The sequence below is a fragment of the Zonotrichia albicollis genome, chromosome 17 (assembly GCF_047830755.1).
Source record: "Zonotrichia albicollis isolate bZonAlb1 chromosome 17, bZonAlb1.hap1, whole genome shotgun sequence".
Taxonomy (NCBI): domain Eukaryota; kingdom Metazoa; phylum Chordata; class Aves; order Passeriformes; family Passerellidae; genus Zonotrichia; species Zonotrichia albicollis.
Window position 1 is genome coordinate 11,252,231 of NC_133835.1, and position 21,640 is coordinate 11,273,870.

Sequence of the window (21,640 nt, forward strand, 5' to 3'; positions counted from 1 at the left end):
CAGCATGCCAAGGAAAGGGTAACCTGTGCTACCCATTCCGTCTGCCACAAGGAAAGTACCACCAAATCCACTTTCAGATAATATTTAAACTAAACCATTTTCAAGCATTCTGTATTACAAAACAGAAAATGATACAATTCATGGAAGAAGTCAAAATGCTGGCATCACTTTGTTTCCACATTGATACATAAAAATGGATGACACATTAAATAAACGTTTTGTTATTAACAATTAGAAATATTAACACCAAAAATCATGTATAAATTAGGAAATAAATGTACAAACTATTTTCAAAGTGCTCTTTCAAATACATTATATACACAACATTCACGAAGTTCTTAATGTAAGACATTTCAGATTGATGTAATGTTGCTGTTTCAGTTTAAGTGTTGTTCATATTCTCTCAAAACCATTTCAGCACTTTCAAAAACCACATAAAAGGCATGTTCCCAAACTGGCAAAGAGCAATATTGCATTCTTCTGGCTATGTGTAATAGTAATTATTATAAAGGAAACAATCTTACTTCCTTTCTGTTCCTTGCTATTTGAGAGTATTTATTTGTATGAAAACACCAGCAGGAAAGATGAGAGAAATGAGGACTGACTGAAAAAAAAGTCTTCTATTTTACCAGTAGTTGAAATTATTAACATAGGAAGGACAGTGCTTGGACAACATTTAACAGTAAACTTCCTAGTTGTCCAGTTAAAGATTTTCTTCAAAGAAAAAAAAAAGTATTGAATTGAGAGATGTGTTTTCCTTGTGGTCTTTGTTTTTCAAAATATAAAGTACTTGAAATCTCATAAATAACACCAGTCAGACAAAGAAAAGGAGAAAATCCTACACAGTGCATTTACTTTTGTAAATTTGCAGTTAATCTCATATCAAAAAATGTTTGTGGGCTACACAGCCACCCCAGCTTTTTGCTTCAGAGAAATCTGGACACAGTATTTTGTTTAACACTTATATAAGCACTTTAAAAGTGCCCTTTTTTCACCCCCCCCCAAGACTTTATAAGAACATATAAAACTGAATAGAAGAGACTTACATTGTTCATACTGATTTTTACATACCACTAATTTTTCTCTCTAAATTCTCCCTCTATAGGTATTCTTTCAGTGGTTGACCCCATTAATAGCTCCTCTCTCTATATGCATAATAGTGTCTCACAATTAAAGCTGAATTTAATTGCTTGTCTGCAATAAAAATGCTTTTTTTTTTCTTTTACCTCTGAACTATTTTTCTGTCAAGCTACAATAAGAAAATAAAAGTGATGATGAGCTGTGAGAACAACAGACCACCAAATTTGACAATATTTATGGTTATAATGCTCGCTGGGGAATCTGAGCAAGGGCAGCACAAGAATCAGAATAAAGAAGGATGCCAGCCACCTGCTTGCAAAATTTGGCACAAAAATGTATATGCAAGTTATAAAATTTGGAGTAGGATATTCAAGGTGGGACTTCTGCCAGGTGTTTTTCTCAGCTAAGCACGATATGAAGCAATATTGATGTCAAGCAGGCTGACAGTGCAGGTCTCAGAGCTCCCTTCTGGTTTTCTTCCCATGACAGAAATACCTTTGTTTACATGGACGTATAAAAGGTGCCTCTATTTATTAACATTTCTATGATCATAGGTTTGGATCCTCTTTCTGTACCAACACAACAGAAATGTGGACTTATGCAAATTATTGAATTATAGGATTTGGGTGGGTAGGCAGGTATTATAGAAGTTGCAGCTATTTTTTGTCATACAGCATAGAACTGACATTTTATAAGGAATGTATCCATCCCCTTGTTCTGTAGAAGTAAACTGAAGAGCCATGGATTTTGGAGGCTGGCAGGTAATCTTCAATGCATCCATTTAAAAAAGATCAATAACTTACCACAGGGAACTTCCCTGGACTGAGATGTGACTGATGGGCTTTGCATTGGGCCAGACTGCAGAACAACCTGGCTGTTTTCCAGAACGGGGCACAACTGTGATCTAATGATCCTAAAGCTATTCAGAAACATCAAGAATGGGACAAGAGAGGGTAAAATGGAAAACTTCTGTGTTGTATCAACATACAGTACTATACACAGCACCAAATATCAAACCATTAAAGCATTGTCTTGTTACCAGTAGTGCACTGCTTCATATCCAGCATGAAATGAACACTGTTCACATACAGACGCTGCTTTGTGCTAAGGGGTAACCAACATATTACAATTAATCAAAACTGCCTGTACATCCAGTTCAAAAGATTGAGATACTATTGAAAGGAATCTGACACAGCACTGTGTTCTTTTATTGCTGGTAATTTCCATATTGTCCCTGTAAAAAAAAAAAGAAGAAATAGAAATGTTGAAGGATAATATATTGGAGGCTTACTGCAAGTTAGGCAATTTCTTTTGGTCTGTGAATTTTACAAGACCTAGTGAAGTATCACCCTTATACCTGCACCAAATTATCAGATTTATAGACAGAGCTAACAGCCAGATCTGCTTTTTCAGGGCAGAGATTTAGACAATTTACCTGCTCATAGCCATAAGGCCTCTGTTGCTGAGCGGATGGGCCTGTTTGGGAAGCTCTGTAACTTCCATATTGCTGCCCCTGTCCCTGTTGGTAGCTGGAATACTGTGAAGAGGCTCCTTGTGCAGGACCTGAGAAGACAGTAAAATCCATTACAGGCAGTAAAATCCATTACAGGCAGTAAAATCCATTACAAGCTTGATTTGCTGGAGTTTTTAAGAGCTAACACAATCTAAAACATGAATGCTAACAAAGTACGCTCTGTGAGTAAGAACTGTGAGTAAATTCTGCCCAGACCTCCCCTCTAGGTTTACACTAGGAGGTGTTAATACTAATAATGATGTAGTTGCAGCAGTGTAAACTTCAGATTTTAAACTTTGCTCAAAAAATGTCATAATACTTCTAAGTGAAGCCTCTTTGAAATCTGTATAGGCACAGCTCAGTTATGATCTCTGTGCAAACTACCTGGCCTTTATTTTAGTAACAACTGCATGTTTAAATTCCTCTCTAATCTGGCTGTGCCACCACAAGCAACAGAGGAGTGATTCTCTGGACTGCTGATGTTCTTTGTCATGTCAGTTCAGAAGGACTAGGTGTGTAGGAGGCCTGGGAACCCAGGCAGTGACCTCCTGATGATGTTTAACACAAAGTCAACATGAAGAAAATGTGTATTTTCTAACTTCTATCAAAAGAGAGAGGGATTCAGGGTGGAATGCAGTGCTATACTTATGTTACTGCCCAGAATCCCTTTACTACATCTTTGGCTAATTTTGGTACATTGTTAATCCAAGGTTAATCAAGGAAATAGTTTACAGCCTATTTTAGTTTAGGAATGGAGGCATCAGGGTGAAACACTGCAAACACTTGACTGAAAGTTCTCTTACCATATCCTTGCTGCTGTCCTGGGTAACTCTGTTGATTTGGGTATTGCTGCTGGGAATATGTTTGCTGTTGTGCAGCTCCCTGTTGGTATCCTGCCTGCTGCTGGCTGTACTGAGAATTTCCTGGAGAGGGAAATATTGGAATTGTTTGGTCAGAGATGAGGCAGGTATTTCAGTGCACATGTGGATGATGAGGAAAACAAAGGTGTAAGGAGCCTTGGTCTAGAACTCATACACAAATAGTTTTCTTAGAAACAGATGATTGGATTTTGCCAAGCAAGATGTTTATTTCTCCAGTGATCTTTAATTCTTTTGAATTGGAGAGTTACTTATTTATACACATCACTAAACAAAGAAACAAACAACCTGTTCCCTGAAGTAATTTTTTTATCCCAGAAGGGCTTCAGAAGAAAAAGGAACAAGGATAAGCCTGCCAGGGTAAATAGCTACTTTCTCAAGAAGCCCTCTCATTTTATTTTCTTTTAGATAATGATGTTTATTCACATATCCCAGAAAGACCACTTATCTAGTTGTTACTGGTATTTTTTTTTAAATACCTATGAAGGAAATTCCATTTGCTGTATCCTGAAACAACAAAACGAACAGAGGCTCTACAGAAGACATTGTTTCTCCTAAATGCCACCTTGCTTCATCATAATTCAGCTAATAGTACCAGTTAATTTAGAGTTCAGATTTCTCAGTAATATATTGAATTTACTGTTAAGATTTTGCTGTGTTTTCCTACCTCCTTCATAGTAGTGTTGTGTAGAGTCATCAAACGACCGGTCGTAGCTCTGTTCAGTGTAGGATGACTGCTGATAGGCATAATCACCATGCCCTGCAAGGAGTCACAAGGATTTGTCAGATACCTTCTTATGGGACCATAGACACGGTGTTGAATGTATATTTAATATATTTTATGAAGCTGCTTATGCACCAAGATGAGGCTAAGAGCAAATACAGACCCCACAGGGAGAATATCGAATACAAGGCAAGGAAAATCACAATGGATAGAACTCTTGTGTTTACTAATCCAAACTGGGCTTTTATAAACTGGAGCAGTTTATACAGCAGGGTGCACTGATGTGCATGTTTTGTACCAGGCTCCCATCCCCTGGGATTCTCATTTTCCAGCACTGAAACTGGAAATGAAGCACAGCATGTTTGCCATGCCCTTGGACGTGGCAGTCGTGGTGCTCTGCACTTGAGCAGTATCACAGTGAGCCCAGCTCAGAGGAATTACCATCTGGATAGTATTGCTGATTCATAGGTTCTGATGAGCCTTGGCCATGACTGTACTGCTCACTGTAATATTCCTCCTGACCCATGTACTGCTGCGAGGAACCTGTAAGGCACAAGACAAGGCAGACTCAGCCTGTGCACTCCTAAGGGATGCGTTTCTCTTATCTAATATTTTCTTCTTAAGAAAACAAAGTTTATATCTGGAAAAGCAAACAATTGAGAGCAGTTACAAAGATGTTTTTCTCACTAGGAAAAGGAATAAATTTGTATTCTCAGACAAAGATGGCTGAAATTGAAATCACAAAACAGTAACACATCCTACAATCACTTCTGCAGCAACACTGAAAATAAGGGTTGCATTTCATCTACTAATCTGAGTTATTAGAAAGCATAGGAATGGATTCCATGCTCAAGAGCACAGTCAGAATTAAATATATTTTCATTAATACATTAATTTGTTTCTTAGCAAAATTCAGTTTATTTTCGAATCAGTCTAGCAGCTTTATTACCTCTTAGAACTTTATCCAGAGATGTCTTAGAGCATGGTAGTTATCCTCTGGTGTTTTCCTTTCTTTGGCCTAATTTTTCATTCTAATTGCTGGCAAACTGTATCTTCTTTCCAGAAATGTGTTCCTTGCTAACTGTGCCATGTTAGGGCTGATCCAGCACCATGAGAAAGAATTGAATAGATTTCCAGTGCCTCGAATGAGCTGTATATCAAATTGTTTATATTTTCTTTAAAGATTTATGATCCCTTTTAGACAGAATTATTTTTCTAAACACCCAAAATAATCAAACAGATGAATCCTGAAAACAGATTCAAGTTCATCTCATTGTCATGATACTCTCACCATTCAGGATTTCCTGTGCTCCTGGGTGGGATTCTCTGTTTGTAAACGTGACAGACTCAGTGTCATCAGAGTAATGAGAGTTCTGTCAATAATCTGATTGCAGTTTTACCTTGCTGTGAAGCTCTGTAAGGGCCCATGGGTCGCTGCCCCATCATGCTGTTGCCTTGGTTGCTCTGGCTCATCATGGCAATGGAGGATTGTCCCTGGTAGTGCTGGCTCCCTCCTTGTGCTGAGTTGTAATGTGACGTTGCTGCTTGCTGGTGCATCATGGAGACTGCAATGGACGTGGAAAAGATTGTTTTGCAAAGATGAACATGGGGCAGTTCTCTCCTATAGTCTCTTTAGAAGCAAGCTAAAACCTTCAGCTAACATGCATCCTGATAATTCTGTGAATTTTCCACAGGGGGAGATGTTTTCCTACTGGATTTATTTACTCTTCTGCACTGGAATCCAGAAGGGCTCTTATTACATGGCCAGTTCTTGCCATTTGCTTCAGCAGATATTTAAAAATACACCCAGCCCTTCATTATTATTAGCTTACTTAAAAGAATGTAAACCTTATTGCAGTAGGGTTAAAGGAAGAAACAAAAAATGATGTTTGTTCCTGTCTACCTCCTGACTATTTAATTGCTGCATTTCTTTTCTAATGTATTATTTCTTCTACTTCCTTCTTCTCATACACCTGATGATTATAGAGTTTAGGTAAACTGATATACTAGGATTTATTTGATTCCTAAATGTCATGCTGCTGTAAAGAATTCTAAAGCATCAGATATCCCATTCAATATGATTCAACTAGCAAACTTTTTTTTGAGTTGTCTGCTAGTCTCTTAATGCTCTGCAAACAATGTGAAGTACCATTAAAAATAACAAAATGGGCTAGTAATGTACAAACAGTAAATGTGTTACACCCTGGCAGGTTCTTTGTGCCTGGGCCAAGGTGCTGCTCAGATCCCTCCCATGGCTGTGGGATTTGCTGCCAGGGCTATCAGACAATGCTGCTGCACCTCTACCTGACCCTCTTTTCCCCAGCTCAGCCCTAACCATGGCAAGTCAGCCAAAGTTAAAGCAAGTGTGAAACTGCTCTGAATTACCCTGGCCCCTGACACCTGGAAATTCAGAGCTGTCTGAAAGCTCTCTGTCCCTCAGGTATGTTTGCAGCTGCCTACAGGAAATATTTACAGAACAAAGTGATGTGTGGCAAACCCTGTGAGGTCAGAGGGAAGCCAGGGTGGGGCAGGAGCAGGCAGAAGGGTTACCTGGGTTGGACTGCATGTTGATGTTTGTTCGAGAGACGTAATTGCCGATGGAGCCCTGGCCCTGCATGGGCACGTTCTGAGAGGCAGGCACTGTGTGGCTGTAGCCAGGGCCAGTCCCGTGGCTGCTCACTGTCATGCTCAGAGAGGTCGTGGGCATGGTGTTCTGGCCTGACTGCTGCATAGACACGTGGTTAGGACCTGCAGAAATCAGAGAGAGCAACAGGGAAATCTCAGCTGCTATTGGTAAAGCACAGTGAGCATGAGGCTCTTCTGAAATACCTTATGATAAGGCAAAACAAAAAAACAAAATCTTCATTATTAGCACTCCCTGTTATGTACAGACAAATAAAAACTGCTGCACAGTTAGAGCAAACCTCCTCTTCCTGGCAGCCAAATCCAGGCTGTACAGGATTGCAGATGGGAAGAACAAAACCAGCAGCAATGCCCTACAATCACTTCCTTGCAGGCAGCAGAATTAAAAAATGCCAGTAATTTCAGGTTCTTCAGAAAATACACGGACTCTGGGAACATCCCAGCCTTTGGAAATTTGCCCTTTCCTTCTTCTTGTCCTGCAGTTGATTCCTTTTCCCCCTGCACACAGGCAGTGACAATGGGAAGGCACAGCAGTGCCTGACAGACACTCTGCACATTGCTGCATCCACTTTTCCTATATAGTGGATATAACTATATATAACTAGTATATATAACTGGTATATATAACTATCTATAACTATATATTTCCTCTATGACCAGCTCACCTTCTTAGCTGGGGCTTCTGAAGTTCTCTGCTCAGAGAACCAGCCTATCTCTCCCTTTCCTGAAGTTTGACTAAAAGTACCTCAGGAAGAGGAAGATAAATTTTCCAATTCACCATTACAATCCCAGTTGTTCCTCCCTTTCCAACATCAGGATGTAATCATCAGACTGCTCCAGATACATCCTGGATTTGTATCATCCTGCTTTTCTGGCAGTGTGCTTATTTTTCAGAATTCTGTTGCAGTTGAGTGGTTAATATTGGGGGAAATGGGGTTCTTATTTGTTGTTTATTGGTGGAAATAGTTTTATGAATGAGTTTTACGAAGTTGTTTTCACTGTATATTGTTACTATCCAAGCTGTGATGGTGCATATTGTTGTCTATCTAAATTCAGCCCTGTTGTTGTCAATCTCAATTAATTTAGGTAGAATGCAGAATCCTTAGAAGAGGCAGAATTATGTTGCAATGTTTAAATAATGATATTTTAATTCAGGGTTATTAAGTGTATCTGCAGTCTCTGAAAAACATCTAACTCATTTAGTACAAACCTCATTAATTAACCTTAATGGTTTTCATAGACATCAAAATTAGAACATTTGCTGTAAATGATGATATTTTCCTCTGATGAAGAGATGCAAGCAGCAGTTTCAACAAGAGATAAAGAGAGCCAGCTCTCCTGAAATCAGTGGAGATGGCTCAAAATGCTGCTAGAGAAAATTATCTCAGTGTTTTGCTCTGGTTTGTTTAAGTTGTAAAGCTGATCTGGTGCAACACAAGGCCACACAGTGTGTGAATGGAGATAGAGTTGCCTTGAGTGAGAGGTGGAGTGAAGCAAGTATTGGTAAACCTTCCCTTATTTGCATGGGAAAAATTAGAGATTCTTGGCCCTCTTTAAAATAAGAAAACAAAAAAGGGTTGGCTAATTTGTGATTGTAAGGGAAAATATGTGGATGAGTCCAGTTCTCATGGCTTCCAGTCTGGTTCCTTCAATCAGCAGTAAATTACTCCAGAGATCTGGAGGAGGCTGAGGAGCAAATCAGAAAACCAACAACAGTAGCACTGAAAATTTCTATTCTTAATAACACAATGTTTTGACTGAGTTAATATATTACTCATACTCAGTATTAATTCTTTCAAAACAAAGGCCCTGAAAAATGTAGTAAGTTCACTTTGCAGGTCCCTTATCCAATCGTGTAAAAGGTACAATAGGCTTGACCACAAAGGGATTTTCAAAAACTCAGAAGTAATTTCATGGCTTGTGTCTGCTCTTGAGTTCCCCTGCCAAGGTCTGTGATTTTACAATCAGATATTTCTATTTATAGAAACTGGTTTTGCTCTCTGTTACTCTGGGAGACACCCACAGAAACAACTGACTGAATAACTATGATCTACAACACAAACAGATTATTCATAATATAAAATATACATATTAAAAATTGTTTTTTCATTAGCTTGGTTGCATGAACAAAACCAAACAAATTATATTATCTTATTTATATGAAATGCCTGTGCAAATTCTTTCACTGTGTAGTACAACCTTCTGTAGAGGACAAAGACTGGTGCAACACCAAATGATTTGTAAGGAGAAAATGTACCCTGCAAGGTCTTTGCAGTCTGGAGGCTTGGTTGTGTGGTTAGTCATGCAAGCAATTCCATTTTACCACTTCCATGACAAAAACACTGCAACATATCATTTTTCTTACTAAAAACTTGGATTCATTTTCACTCGGTGATTTTCATCAATTAAAAAAAATTTAAAAATCTTTAATTTCCTCTGCAGAAACACAAAGCACTCTGCAGAAACCAACCTCACCCCCTGCCTGTAGCCATTTTGTGGTGATTCCAGCACGAGCCTGAAATCCCCACACGCCTGAAAGGTGAGTTAGGAGAGGTCTTTCCCAGCTCTCTAAGTATATTCCGCATTAATGATTTTGTTGCCAGGCAACAGCGAAGCAGCACAAAGGGGCCCGGGGCTCACCATTGCTGATCTGACTCGGCATGAGGGAGGAGGGAGGCAGGCCGCTGCCGATGGCATCGCTGAGGTTGCTCTGCGAGTGGAGGGATTGGTTGGACGCGCTCTGACTCATCCCACCCGGGCCCAAGTTGATGTTCTGCGTTGGTGGCTGCGAAACAAACAAGGAGGAAAAAAAGCAAATTTTTTTTTTTTTTTTTTTTTTTTGTTAGGTTTTGAATTAGAAAAATAGCAGCCCCCTAAATTAGCCTGGCTATGACTAAAAACTGCCTGGGTTAAATGCGTGTTTGCTTCGATTTTTTTGGGTAAATCTTTCTCGGTTTGACTCCTCTGTGTGAATGACATTGAGCGTGACGGAGCAGCTGACAGGCAGCAGCACAGCGAAATTACTGTGTTTGTCACAGAGTGTGGCTCCTGTGCTCGTTCCCCTGCACTCGCATGGATTTCCAAACACAACCACTGCGGGGAATGCATTAGCAAAGACAACACAGGAGCGTGGTGACAGATTGACCTTTGCCAAGCTATGCTGCAGCTTGTGTTGTGTGTGGTACTTCCCAAACCAATCCACTGGGCAAGAATAACAACATGTGTAAAGACAAACCGATGCCCGAGTGTTGAATTAGATTTTTGATGCAAATCAGCAGCATTTTTTTCCCCTCAAGTAAAGAATAGAGTAAGAACAGGTAAGAATATTGAATCTGGAACAAATGGAGCTGTTCAGATCTGCACAACTGCATCATAACCCTTGAGTTATGGGACAGAGATTAACACAAATGTCTCATAAAATATAATTTAAATGCAGTAGAAGTAACTTTTGATTGGCGGTCTACTTGGCCACTTCAAAACTTTCAGCTGGAAAAATACTAAAAAAACAGTTCATTTATAGTGATCAGTGACAGAATCAAAGAACATTTCCCTCTGGCATAGCTGATGTATCTGAGGGAAATAACTATGACATTAGTTATACTAATAACTAATTATTAGTTACAGTAATTGTACTGGTACTTACAGCAGGAAGCAAGGACTGCATATTCTGGTTAGAGTCTGCTATTGTTGCCAAGTAAACCAGGTTTCTGTGCAAGATTTGTTGGTATCTACAGAACAAGGAGTAAAGCTCATTTGGAAAGGGTTAACAATACACAAAATTCCAAGTCTATCTCTCTTTTTTCCTATTTACAAATGGTTAATTAAATTACCTTAACCCATTTTTAATCTGTCCTAATAAATAGCAGTAGCAATGACCTGTGTCTGTGCTGTCATGTTTTCCATCAAGGATCAATGTGCTCAACACGTCTTTTATAAAAGGATAAACTCCAAAAGGATAAACTTGGGGGAAGAGAGAGACAAAATGCACCCTCCTTTGAAAGCACTTTGAACTGTGCAGCTGGGACTCCATCTTTGAGCACTGATACCCAGTCAGCTGCTCCAACAATCAGACACTTCTCCCTTCTCTGTCTAACAAGGGCTCTGATAGAAATGAAACTCCACAACTCCAAAGCCCAAAACCTGTTTTCCCTGCCAGCAAGCTGAGAAGAACATGATTTTTTTTCAAGAGTGCTCTAACTGGAGTGTTTACTCAAGCAAGCACCAGCAGAACCATTTCTGCTTCTTCACAGTTCTCCATGAACTGGAAAAGCTCCTAGAAAGGAACAGGAGTGTTTCCAAGAGCAAACCAGCAGCTGTGCCACTGAGCAAAGGCAAGAGTCAGCCCTCAGGAAACATTTCTAACAAACTCCCCACTCTGTAATACTCACTGAGTACATTCTGCAGTTTTCCCCTTGCTCTGATAATCCATAATACATTGTATTAGGTGGTGATTTTCATCTAGCATCTGCATAAAAGAAATAGGACCACAACATGTTACTATGAGAATTGTATAAAAGTCCTGTAATTTGTGATTCTCCACCCTTCTTGGATGTTTTGTGCAGTTTTGTTGCTTTGGCTGTTGTAAATTACCTACATGTGACTTTATTGAGCCACAAGGTTGATTCACTTATCAACAGTCATCTTTGAAGTGTTGCTTGAAATACCCATAGAGAAGAATTCATGCACTTAGCTTGTTCCTTAAATGGCAGATAAATTCTGATGCTGAACAAGGAAAGCACTTTCACTGTGAGTTATCTCTGCCTCATCCCAAAGTATCACCCAACTCTTTCCAAAATGTCAGGTAATACTAACATACCTACTTTTAAGTAGGAAACAAACTTTCAAACAATTAAACTTACTCCTTTTCCTGCACAGGACTAGAGCATGCTGACAGCTGGACCTGATGAAGTACAAAATTTGCATCACTGCAGCTACTGAAACCATGTTTAAGAGAATTATATCCCAATATGTCCTTTTATTTAATGAGCTCATAATATGATTAAAAGCTTAAAATACCCTTTGATTTGTTCTGAAATTTCAGATACATTAGTTTGCCTCCTTCCCCCAGATTTCTTGTGAATGCAGCACACTTTCTCCAGGTGAATGAATAAAAAAAATGACACCAGCATGTAGAAATTTAGATTTGCCTCTGGCATAACAGAGCTTGTAGGTACCACTGCTATCCAGTGCTTGCAAGATTGAGCTTTTGAACCACTGTGTCATCAGGGCAGGAGAGCTCTTGAGGAAAGAACCATTTCTGCCTCAGAACTGAATTTCACTGCCCTGGAAATGCTCTTTGATGAACTCTTTTAGAGGAGCACCAGCACTATTCTATTGTTCTGACTTCCTCCATGTGAAATCTATTTTAGGAATATTTGATACTGGGATAAGAACAGCTTTGAAAGGCTATTAAAATTGAGTTAATAAATAAAAATAAGCTGCTTATGTAATATGAATGCAAATAAGAAAAATATTTTTCATTGAAATTTGGATGTGTTCTCAAAAGCTCACTTTAATGAGGACTTTTGGAGTTTAGCTTGTCTCCTGCTCTCTCTGCTCCATTTCCATTCTTGACTACAAATCCCATCCTGTGCCTGCAAGTCTCCTCCTCAGCATTGCTGTTTGTCAGAGAGAAGATCACTGCCAGCAGCCCAACACTGATGGATGGTCCCAAAGACACCTGTCAGCAAATGCACCTGAGATGGGAAATGGTTCCACTCACTATTTTAAAAGAAAGAACATTTTGAAGCTTCCATGAAGTTTATGAATATGCGAAAAGGAAAGGGCTTGAAAATCGAACAGAAGACACTTTATCTGCCCTTTGTCTGTGGGTGTGGGTTTAATTACAAACAACTCAATTATGAAATCATTCCAACTGATTTGGAGGTTAGAGGAAAACTTATTCACCGAGTCCGAAATATTTCAGTATTTCCAACAACTGGTTCACAACACCACGTGCTGCGAGAGCTCCACAAGATGGGATGTTTCCAAACAGCCTCCTGAGATGCAAGTCATCTCTCTGGGCTCTCTGGCGGCAGTCTGTCCTGCCCTCAGCTCTGCTCTGCTGCCACCGAGGGGGTTTTTGTCCCCTGCAAGTCCCAAAGTGGCAGCAGAGCACGGCTGGGCTGCCCAGCCCTGGTGACAGGGTCATTGCTGTGCTGGCAGTGGCACCTCTGCCCTGGTCACTGTCAGCAAAGGGACCTCACGGAGCTCACACCTGGCTGCCACCACACCTGAGCGGCCAAAATGACAGCAAAATGCACCTGACAAGCAGCAGTGACAGCAAAACATCACATTCCGTATTGACACTTCCAGCCTGGCTGCTCCTGACCGTCACCTTCTGCAGCAGAAGCGTGGCAGGGTCTGCTTGTGCTGCCAGTCCTGGGAAATCGCAAACAATAACTTCTCTGAGCTGGCCTCCACATGAGACCCATGTGGGCATCTCCACTCCAGAGGAAATCTTTCAAAACCTTTGTTTGTCATTAAACATCAATAAACACATCACAATAATAATAGTTTATGAAAAATACCAGTGGCTGGTGCTCCCTCTATCTTCTGAGAGATTAAAATTCTGCATCCAGATACAAAAGAAAACCCTTGCAAATTCAGTATTTTATTTCAATTTATTTTTTGAGGTTGGATTCTTTGGGGGCCAGAAGCTGACATACCATCATAAATTAATCGCATATTCGCAGATTTTATTGCCGTTTCCCAATGTATGCTTGGCAGCGTTTCCCCTTGGCGAGCAGCAGGGATAACGTGCCATCCCGATTTTATTCCCTACGTCCTTCTCTCGCTCTCTTTGCAGCGATCTGAACACCTTTGCTTTGTTCCACCTCCTCCTCCTCCTCCTCCTTCCCCCACCTCTCTCTCTCCAGCTGTCCATCTCTGCAGCCCTCGCAAATTCACGAGTTTTCCTGATCGCCCTAGAAATCAGCCTCCAGCTGCAGGAGCATGGGCAGAATAAATGTCTAAAATTGTCTGTATAAAAGCATGCTCTTTTACCTTCTGGATAGTTTGCTGGGTGACCTCCCCTTTGCCTCTTGGGCGAGCAGAAGCAAAGGCAACCGACATGGTGGGGGATTTTTATGTGTCTATAATATATCGGTTCCAGGCTCTAATAATATTGTTATTATCTGGCTGCTATTGCCGTGCGAGGATTCTCCGCAGTGCACGGCCAGGGGGGCGCCCGCAGATGGTACGATCTGCGCCCCGCGAACACCCGCGGGCGCCGCGCCCCGCGCCGCCGGGCACCGCCCCCGCCGCGCCCCCCCGAGCCCCCGCGGCGGCGGGACGGCAGCGGCGGCGCCGGTTCGGGGAGGGAACGGGATCAGAGGCGCCGCCGCCTCCCCGCCGCCCGCACATGGTGCGGTCCCGGCCGCCCGGCTCCCGCCGCCTCGGCCGCGCCGCCCGCTGCGCCAACTGCGTACGCTAACTGCGTACGTCAAGTGCGCCAGCGCGGGGAGCGGCGCGGGGCCGCTACGCCAAGTGCGCTGCAGGCGGACAGCGGGGGACAGGGAGCGGCGACATGGGGACAGGGATGGAGCAACTCTGCTGCGAGGGAAGGCTGGGGAATCGCGGCTGTTCGGCCTGGCCTCGGGGTGACCCCATGGTGGCTCTCCAGTACCTCTAGGGGACTCACAGCAAGGATGGGGCAAGGCTGTTTATAGGAGAGTGGAGTGACAGGACAAGGGGAATGGGTTCACATTGGAAAAGAGAAGGTTTGGGTTAGATATTAGGAGAATCTTCCCTGCGAGAGCGGCGAGGCCCTGGCACTGAGTGCCCAGAGAAGCTGCGGTTGCCTTATGCCTAGAAATGTCCAATGGAAGGGTCTGGGAGCAACCCGGGATAATGGAAGGTGTCCCCATGTCACGGGCTGATTTTTGGGGTCACTTCCACCCAAACCCCTCTGGATTCCCTGCGCGGTGCGTGCGCCAGTTGCGGGGCGTGCCGGGCGCTGCGCAGCGTGCGCACAGTGCGTACGCCAAGTGCGCAGCGCAGAGCGCAGCGGCCCCGCCCCCGGCCCGCCCGGATGACGGTGCGGGTTCTGCCGGAGCCATGAGCTACGACCGCGCCATCACCGTCTTCTCCCCGGACGGGCACCTCTTCCAGGTGGAGTACGCGCAGGAGGCAGTCAAGAAAGGCTCCACCGCGGTGAGTCGGCGGCCGCGGGGCCGGCGGGGCTGTGGCGGCGGGGCTGGGCCCGTGGCGGGGCTGGGCCGCGCTGCGCGCCCGGCCTGGCGGGCCCGGAGGCCGCGGGAGCCGCTGCGGGGACATTCCCGGGGGGATCCACGGTCCGCGGGGCTGCCCAGAGCCCCGAGCTGCCTGCGGGGCTCCGGCGGTGTGGCAGGCCCGGAGGGATCCTCTCCTGGTCCCTTCGTGCTGCAGATTGTGATATTCTGATATTTTGTGTTTGGGCACGAGGCAGAGTCCCGGGCATTGGCAACGCGTCGGTAAAAGCCCTTAGGAGTGCATTGCTTCTCCCGGCTTCCAGCTGTCCCAAGCTCAATGAAAGTTTTAATTCATTTAGGGGAGGAGGAAAAAGTGTTAAATTGCAAATACCGTTGTATTAGTGATTGTAATAAGTTCTAGCAATAATAAGTTTTCATTTTAAAAAGTCATAATTCTGTTAATAGTTGTAGTATGTTTTAATTGTCATTTACCAAAAAGAGAATGTACTATCTTTGGGATGGGAATGAACATAACAAGATCTAATGCCAAAGAGATTCCTCGTTTTTTTCAGAAATTAAAAATACTGTGAAAGTGGAGACAGCATGCAATATAACTACCCATCTTGTCTCTTGTTGAGTTTAATGTTTTTGGAAACATTTGGAACATGCTGATTCCCATGCCCCTGTAAGTGGGGGTGAAAGGGAAGGGTCAAGGGTTTTTTTTTCCTCCCTGATGTTGGAAAAGCTGTATTCAAGGTATGAATTAGGAATTAAAGCAGTTACAGACAGAACATTTTGCCAGCTGTGGGTGTTACTTGGCCTGATCTTCAATGCCTTGGGCTCTGGGTTGAGCAGTGCCACTGGACTGGTGGGTGTTGGTGGCTCTGGAAACACTGATGGTGCTGTTGGAGAAAAGAGTTTGTAAGAGGAGCTGAGTCTGTCTCTTGGGAGCCACAGGGGTTTAGGTTGTTGTAAACTGATGATGAAACTGCACCCTGAAATGCATTGCGATTTTTGTTACATCAGTCCTGCCTCCGGGTTGAGTGGGAAATAAAATCCTGACTTCAAGCTGAGGTAATGGTTACAGTATGGGGGTTTGTGCTTGGTTACTGCTCACTTGAGCAAAGTCTGCAGCTGTCAGGATTTTTGGACCTGGGTTAACTTTTTTACTTCTTCTTTTCATGCCTGGAAGGTTGGAGTAAGAGGGAAGGACATTGTTGTCCTTGGTGTGGAGAAGAAGTCAGTGGCCAAGCTGCAGGATGAGAGAACTGTCAGGAAGATCTGTGCCCTGGATGACAATGTCTGCATGGCTTTTGCAGGTACATGGTGCCTTCAGGGCTTTTGGGGCACCTTTGGGCATGTTTGTGGAATCTGGGAACACAAAATATGGGGTGTGACTGTCTGAGAACTGTGGGAGGCACAGTATTTCCACAGTAGCTTATTTTTTTTTTTTAATATGGAGAAATAGAGTGTCAGTGTCAATAATATTTTTAAGGGGAGATCTGATTTAACTGACTAAAACAACAGGGTTTAGGTTGAGTGTGAAGGAATGAGAGGCTCAGTTCTTTCTCCTGCCTTGCTCCCTTAGCCAGGCTCTAGGATATGTGCAGGGGTGCTCACAAACTTGAGGAAATTTCTCTAATAAAAATAAGGCTGTAAGTGAAAAATAGCAGCATTAGCTAAAAAGTAAAATAAATATTAAATTTCTTTGAAATCTTTTTTTTAAAGAGCCACACTTTTGTCAGCTAACATCATGCTGCTGTAGATGAGGTTTGCTGGGCAGATGAAACTGGACTGCAGGAGGAATAATGTGTGTGAGAATAAGCACTGCAAATTTGCTGGGATATGGAATGCTGTCAGTAATAGTCCCATTACCTGGTTCACAAACATGGCAGCTGTAAACTGAATCCTTTAGTTATTTTTGTGCATTAACCACCTTCTGCTGCCTTACAAACGCTCTTGCTCAGCAAACCTCAGAGTTTGAGCTCTGCTTTGATTTTCCCTTGCTGTTGACACTGACCCTGTGCCTTTTAGGGCCACATTGGTGTTCTGAGGTGTTTTCATGACTCTGAGGCCACTGTGTCGTTTCAGGGCTAACGGCTGATGCCAGGATAGTCATAAACAGAGCTCGGGTGGAGTGCCAGAGCCACAGGCTCACTGTGGAGGACCCTGTCACCGTGGAGTACATCACACGCTACATTGCCAGCCTCAAACAGGTACCTGGGGCTGCCACAGCTGCTGGGCATGTGTCCTCACCTGGCAGAGGTGTTCTATGTGCTCCTCTGTTAGCCTGTTAGCATTGTGTACATTAGGTGTGGGACTAGAGTGTCACATGTGTAACATGAACCACCTGGAATATCTGACACTTCCTCAAGCTGTGCAAATGTCTGTGCTCTGGCCTCTCTCCACTTACCTGCTAAAAAACACACTGTAGGTTTTTATTGAGAATGGAAAAGAACAACTGAGTGCTGTTTGATTTGAGTTTTTTTCCCCCAAGATAAAGCAATTAGTGCTTGCAAGGCCTGCACATTTCCATGTGCCATGTCATGAGGAGCACCCTGCTCATCTCACTCCCACAACACTGGGCCTGGCTCACTGTCTGTTCTTATGGCTCCTGCAAAGCCATTGCAGGGATGGGTAAGAGGGGAGCAAAGTGGTGCAATATTTAATATGTTTTGTGTTTGATAATCATGAATTTAGGATGAATTGCAGCGTCAAAATATGCCCAGCTGCATTCTGTGAGAAAATTACTCATTTGCCAGTGTATTATTCAGTGATTTTCAGCCACCAGTAAGAATTAGAGAAAATTTAATTTACTTATGCACAGATGTGTTGGAGCAGTGGTGATGGTAATAATGTGATTGTTGTAATAATCACTGGTCTGTCAGAGCAAGGCACCACTTCCAGAGTTTCACTTTGTTGCTTTATCCAATCTCACATTTGTATCTGTCTCTCTGGCACATTGACCGTTCTCTCACCCTGTTGCAAACACCCTGGCCCAGCTCCTGCTGTGGGTGTCAGCCCTCCTGGCCCTGGTGTGTGACATGGCAGTGACTTTGCTGGCAGTGTCCCAGGAGGGCTGTGACACAGCTCCAGTGTAACCTGCTCACAGCAGGAGCTGCCATGATTTCTTTCCTGTGGAATCAGTGCCAATCATTGGTGAAAACTCTTCAGGTGTCCTCCTGGGATTTTTTGGCACACTGGGGCTTGCAGACCTGGCTCTGGCTGCCTCAGCAGGTGGGGAGGTGCTTCTGGAAGCTGTAACCAGGTGTAGGAACAGGCTTGGACAGCACCACCTCTCACCTGCCTGCCTCAGGGGCTCCATGGGATACAGAGTCCTGACTAATGGAGAGAGCCAGCTAAAAGCATTTCTGGTGGCTGTGACTGCTCCAGAGTGTGCTTTGCAGCCTGGGAGCGTGTTCAGAAGTGCCTGAGATGTGTCCTTTGTGCTCAGAGGTACACGCAGAGCAACGGCCGCAGGCCCTTCGGGATCTCCGCCCTCATCGTGGGCTTCGACTTCGATGGGACCCCCCGGCTGTACCAGACCGACCCCTCGGGCACCTACCATGCCTGGAAGGTGAGTGAATGGGGGCAGGCCCTGCTGGAAACGGAACATTTGTGAGTTCATGGCTCCTTTACAGTGGCATTGGGGTAGAGGAGCTCTCTGGCCACATGGTGCTGTCTCACAGCTGCAAAAGTCCTTAATGATCAAATGTAGAGAGTGGCCATCTGCAGTTCAGCTTTCCTTGGGAAGCCTTGTCCTGCTTTCAAAGAAAACCCAAAACCAACCCACCTGTGCCAGATAACTGTCCTTGTGTGTGACAGATTATGCAATTGTACAACTTTGTTTTCTTTCTTACTCTGCAAATGAAATCTTTTCTAAACTCCCATTCATTTTCTTTTTCCCCTAATGTTTCCAGGCTAATGCCATTGGCAGAGGAGCCAAATCTGTGCGTGAGTTCCTGGAGAAGAACTACACTGATGAGGCCATTGAAACGGATGATCTGACTATTAAACTTGTCATCAAGGCTCTTCTCGAGGTGAGGCTGCCTCACATCTCTTCTGTGGCTTTTCACTGTCCAGATTCGCTTCTCAGATGTGAATATGGGAAAATATTTGTGGATGTCCCAAGGAAGTACTGCAAAGGATCTGTGAGAGCTGTTTACTGTAGGCTGTGGGTGTTGGATTGAATTCAAAGTTCAGAATATTTAGGGTAACAATTTCCATAGTTTACACAGAATTTACCAGCAGCTCTGGGGAGGAATACAGACTTCACTTCTGGGTGTTAACAGAAATGCACCAGAGATGTGCTACAGCACATGCTGAATATTTTAGTTTTTAATTGAAGTTTGAGATACAGAAAATAGCACAGGTCAGGTGGTGGGGCTGAGGTGTTCTCCATCTGCCCAGGGCACTGGCACACTGTGAAGACCCTTTTGAGAGTTAGTGCTGCTGGTGTTGAGAGCCAAGGAGTGAAATACACCCCATCCATATCTATTCTCCCTCTAAGGAGACCTGAGGGGGGTTTGTTGGAGTGAATTCCTGGCCAGGCTCCTAAAGGTTCCCTGTGCCTCACACAGGTGGTGCAGTCTGGTGGGAAGAACATCGAGCTGGCAGTCATGAGACGGGAGCAGCCGCTGAAGGTGAGGCTGTTGTTTGCTTCTCTCCCCTTGAGCCTGTCTCTGATACTGTCCTTGTTGATCTGCCTGCTCTTAATCTCACATTTTGCACTGACAAATACTTCAGTTTATTCTTAGTGGCCAAGGAATGTTGTTGTGTCTGCAGCAGGTACCTGCTTTCAGATAAACAGCAGTTCTTCCCATGGCAGAACTGGAATCACTTCCATGAATGTCTCTTAAGTTTATTGGTATCCTGAGGGTCACCCATGTTTCTGTTTTAGATCCTAAACCCTGAAGAAATTGAGAAGTATGTGGCTGAAATTGAAAAGGAAAAGGAAGAAAATGAAAAGAAAAAACAGAAGAAAACATCATGATGAATGAAATGCACCTGCTTAGCTGCTTCTTTTTAATTCGAGTGATGGGTTATTCTGTATAGACATGTAGGCATTCCAGTTACTCATACTGTGCTCTCTTGAGATCTACAATAAACCTACTGATTTTTTTTTAAAGCTGTTATTTAAAAAAAACCCTGTCTGTTCCTTGGATTTTAATTACCCAGGATGATCTGGTTGGCTACAGAACAGCAGCAGTGACCCATTAAAGGACAGAGACTTTGCTTGCATTTTTTTCCCTGGACACTTCACTTTGTTTAATGCTTCTTTTCTGCACTCTCTCAGCTCTCAGAATGTCCCTTTTTTTTACCTTAAGCAGCTGTCTTGGGGGTTGTATTATGGTCTGAACACAACTAATTTGGAGTTGGGGTTTTTTTTCCCCAATGAGCACCTTTCAAGGAGAACAGGCTGGGTCTGCCTTGCAGCAGCCTGTGTGTGTTTTACTGCTAAAGGACAGGACAGAGGGGGTTGTGTTTTGGGGGTCAGCATGAGAATGTGCTGCTGCAGGCACATGCTCAGGGCAGAGGTGCATGGCCTGGTGCTTTCAAGTCTGGTTCAGAGTAAAGCATTGCTGGTGTGGTTCCCAGGGGGGATTTATGCACCAGGAGCTGAACCATAACTATAGCAAGTGCTACATACAGAGTTGTAGTTCCCTTCACTTTCTCCTCTGGTAATTTGCCCTCACATGCTTCCTCTCCTCCTCTCACCCTGTGGTTTGAGATGTTTCCTCATCTCAGAGGAGCCTCAGGCCCCTCTCCACCTAAGCTCACACTCCCAAGTCTCAGTACTTGAAGCAATAGGAAGATGTGCTCCTTTATTGTAAAAGTTTCCCCCTTTGTACCCACCAAGTGGGTAGAACCAAACTGCCCAGGGAAGTTTGGTTCAAGACTCCTCAGTCTTGCACACGCAGAGGGTGTGACAGGGTCAGAGCAGGACTGGGCTGGCAGCAGGCCCAGCAAGGGCTGAATGTGGCCCAGGAGCCTGCAAGGGGCAGCTCTGTACTCAAGCTCCTGCTCAGGGCACTGAGGGACTCTAGGGGTGCTCCAGCAGCAGATCTCAGTGCTGGGCTCTCACACACCTCAGAGCTGTTTACAGAGAAATGCTGCCCAGCAAAGTGTGGGCAGAGGATCCCACAGGAGCCAAGGCTAGGGAAGCAGCAGTGCTGTTGCTCAGGGACACATCAGACCACAAGAGCCGGAGGAAGCAGGGTCCTGCAACACCAGGGTAATTTATCAGCACTTAGGCTGGAACACTGAAATAGAAAAAGCTGCACTTGGTTCCCTGCTCAAGTCACTACAATTGTTCCCACACTGGGAATTTTCCATGGGGAAGCTGGCAGGGCTGCAGCTGAGCCCCCAGTGCTCCTGAGGAAGAAGGGCTCACAGGTAACAATTGCTGGGGCTGAGGCACAGCCACCAATCCCCTCTGCTCCTGGACAGCAGGAGCCAGGCCAGCACCAGCTTCACACCAACCTCAGCAGTGTCCAGGATGAGCTTATGCCTGGGATCTGAAGCTTTGCTGTGGAAACAAGGGAATTGATCCCACTCAACTGAAAAGGCACAGCTACGTGTGAATAATGGTGATTACACAGGAGCAGTGAGGATTTCTCCTCCCATCCTC

At 43.9% G+C, this 21,640-nt stretch overlaps 2 protein-coding genes across 2 annotated transcripts; one reads left to right on the forward strand and one right to left on the reverse strand.

Annotated features, from left to right (window-relative positions):
- Positions 1-66: 66 nt before the first annotated feature.
- Positions 67-14,220, reverse strand: SS18L1 (SS18L1 subunit of BAF chromatin remodeling complex). Its single transcript, XM_005489071.4, has 11 exons — positions 13,844-14,220; positions 11,227-11,303; positions 10,482-10,566; positions 9,479-9,623; positions 6,746-6,943; positions 5,596-5,760; positions 4,637-4,738; positions 4,139-4,231; positions 3,397-3,516; positions 2,516-2,643; positions 67-2,314 (listed from the first exon to the last, which is right to left on the reverse strand). Exons 1-11 carry the CDS (start codon positions 13,910-13,912, stop codon positions 2,288-2,290), a joined length of 1,209 nt encoding a protein of 402 aa, XP_005489128.1. The 5' UTR covers positions 13,913-14,220; the 3' UTR covers positions 67-2,287.
- A 607-nt stretch (positions 14,221-14,827) lies between these two features.
- On the forward strand, positions 14,828-20,137 carry PSMA7 (proteasome 20S subunit alpha 7). Its single transcript, XM_005489068.4, has 7 exons — positions 14,828-14,992; positions 16,202-16,328; positions 17,101-17,225; positions 18,464-18,586; positions 18,930-19,049; positions 19,590-19,652; positions 19,910-20,137. Exons 1-7 carry the CDS (start codon positions 14,897-14,899, stop codon positions 20,000-20,002), a joined length of 747 nt encoding a protein of 248 aa, XP_005489125.2. The 5' UTR covers positions 14,828-14,896; the 3' UTR covers positions 20,003-20,137.
- Positions 20,138-21,640: the final 1,503 nt, after the last annotated feature.

What these genes read in the sequence shown, in the direction of transcription:
- SS18L1 (XM_005489071.4), bottom strand. Translation starts at nt 13,912, where the DNA reads ATGTCGGTTGCCTTTGCTTCTGCTCGCCCAAGAGGCAAAGGGGAGGTC. An exon ending in TTACAGAGCTTCACAGCAAG is followed by an intron (nt 4,739 to 5,595) that starts GTAAAACTGCAA and finishes TGTGCCTTACAG; the next exon opens with GTTCCTCGCAGCAGTACATG. An exon ending in ACAACACTACTATGAAGGAG is followed by an intron (nt 3,517 to 4,138) that starts GTAGGAAAACAC and finishes TTCCCTCTCCAG; the next exon opens with GAAATTCTCAGTACAGCCAG.
- PSMA7 (XM_005489068.4), top strand. Translation starts at nt 14,897, where the DNA reads ATGAGCTACGACCGCGCCATCACCGTCTTCTCCCCGGACGGGCACCTC. An exon ending in ACATTGCCAGCCTCAAACAG is followed by an intron (nt 17,226 to 18,463) that starts GTACCTGGGGCT and finishes CTTTGTGCTCAG; the next exon opens with AGGTACACGCAGAGCAACGG. An exon ending in GACGGGAGCAGCCGCTGAAG is followed by an intron (nt 19,653 to 19,909) that starts GTGAGGCTGTTG and finishes TTTCTGTTTTAG; the next exon opens with ATCCTAAACCCTGAAGAAAT.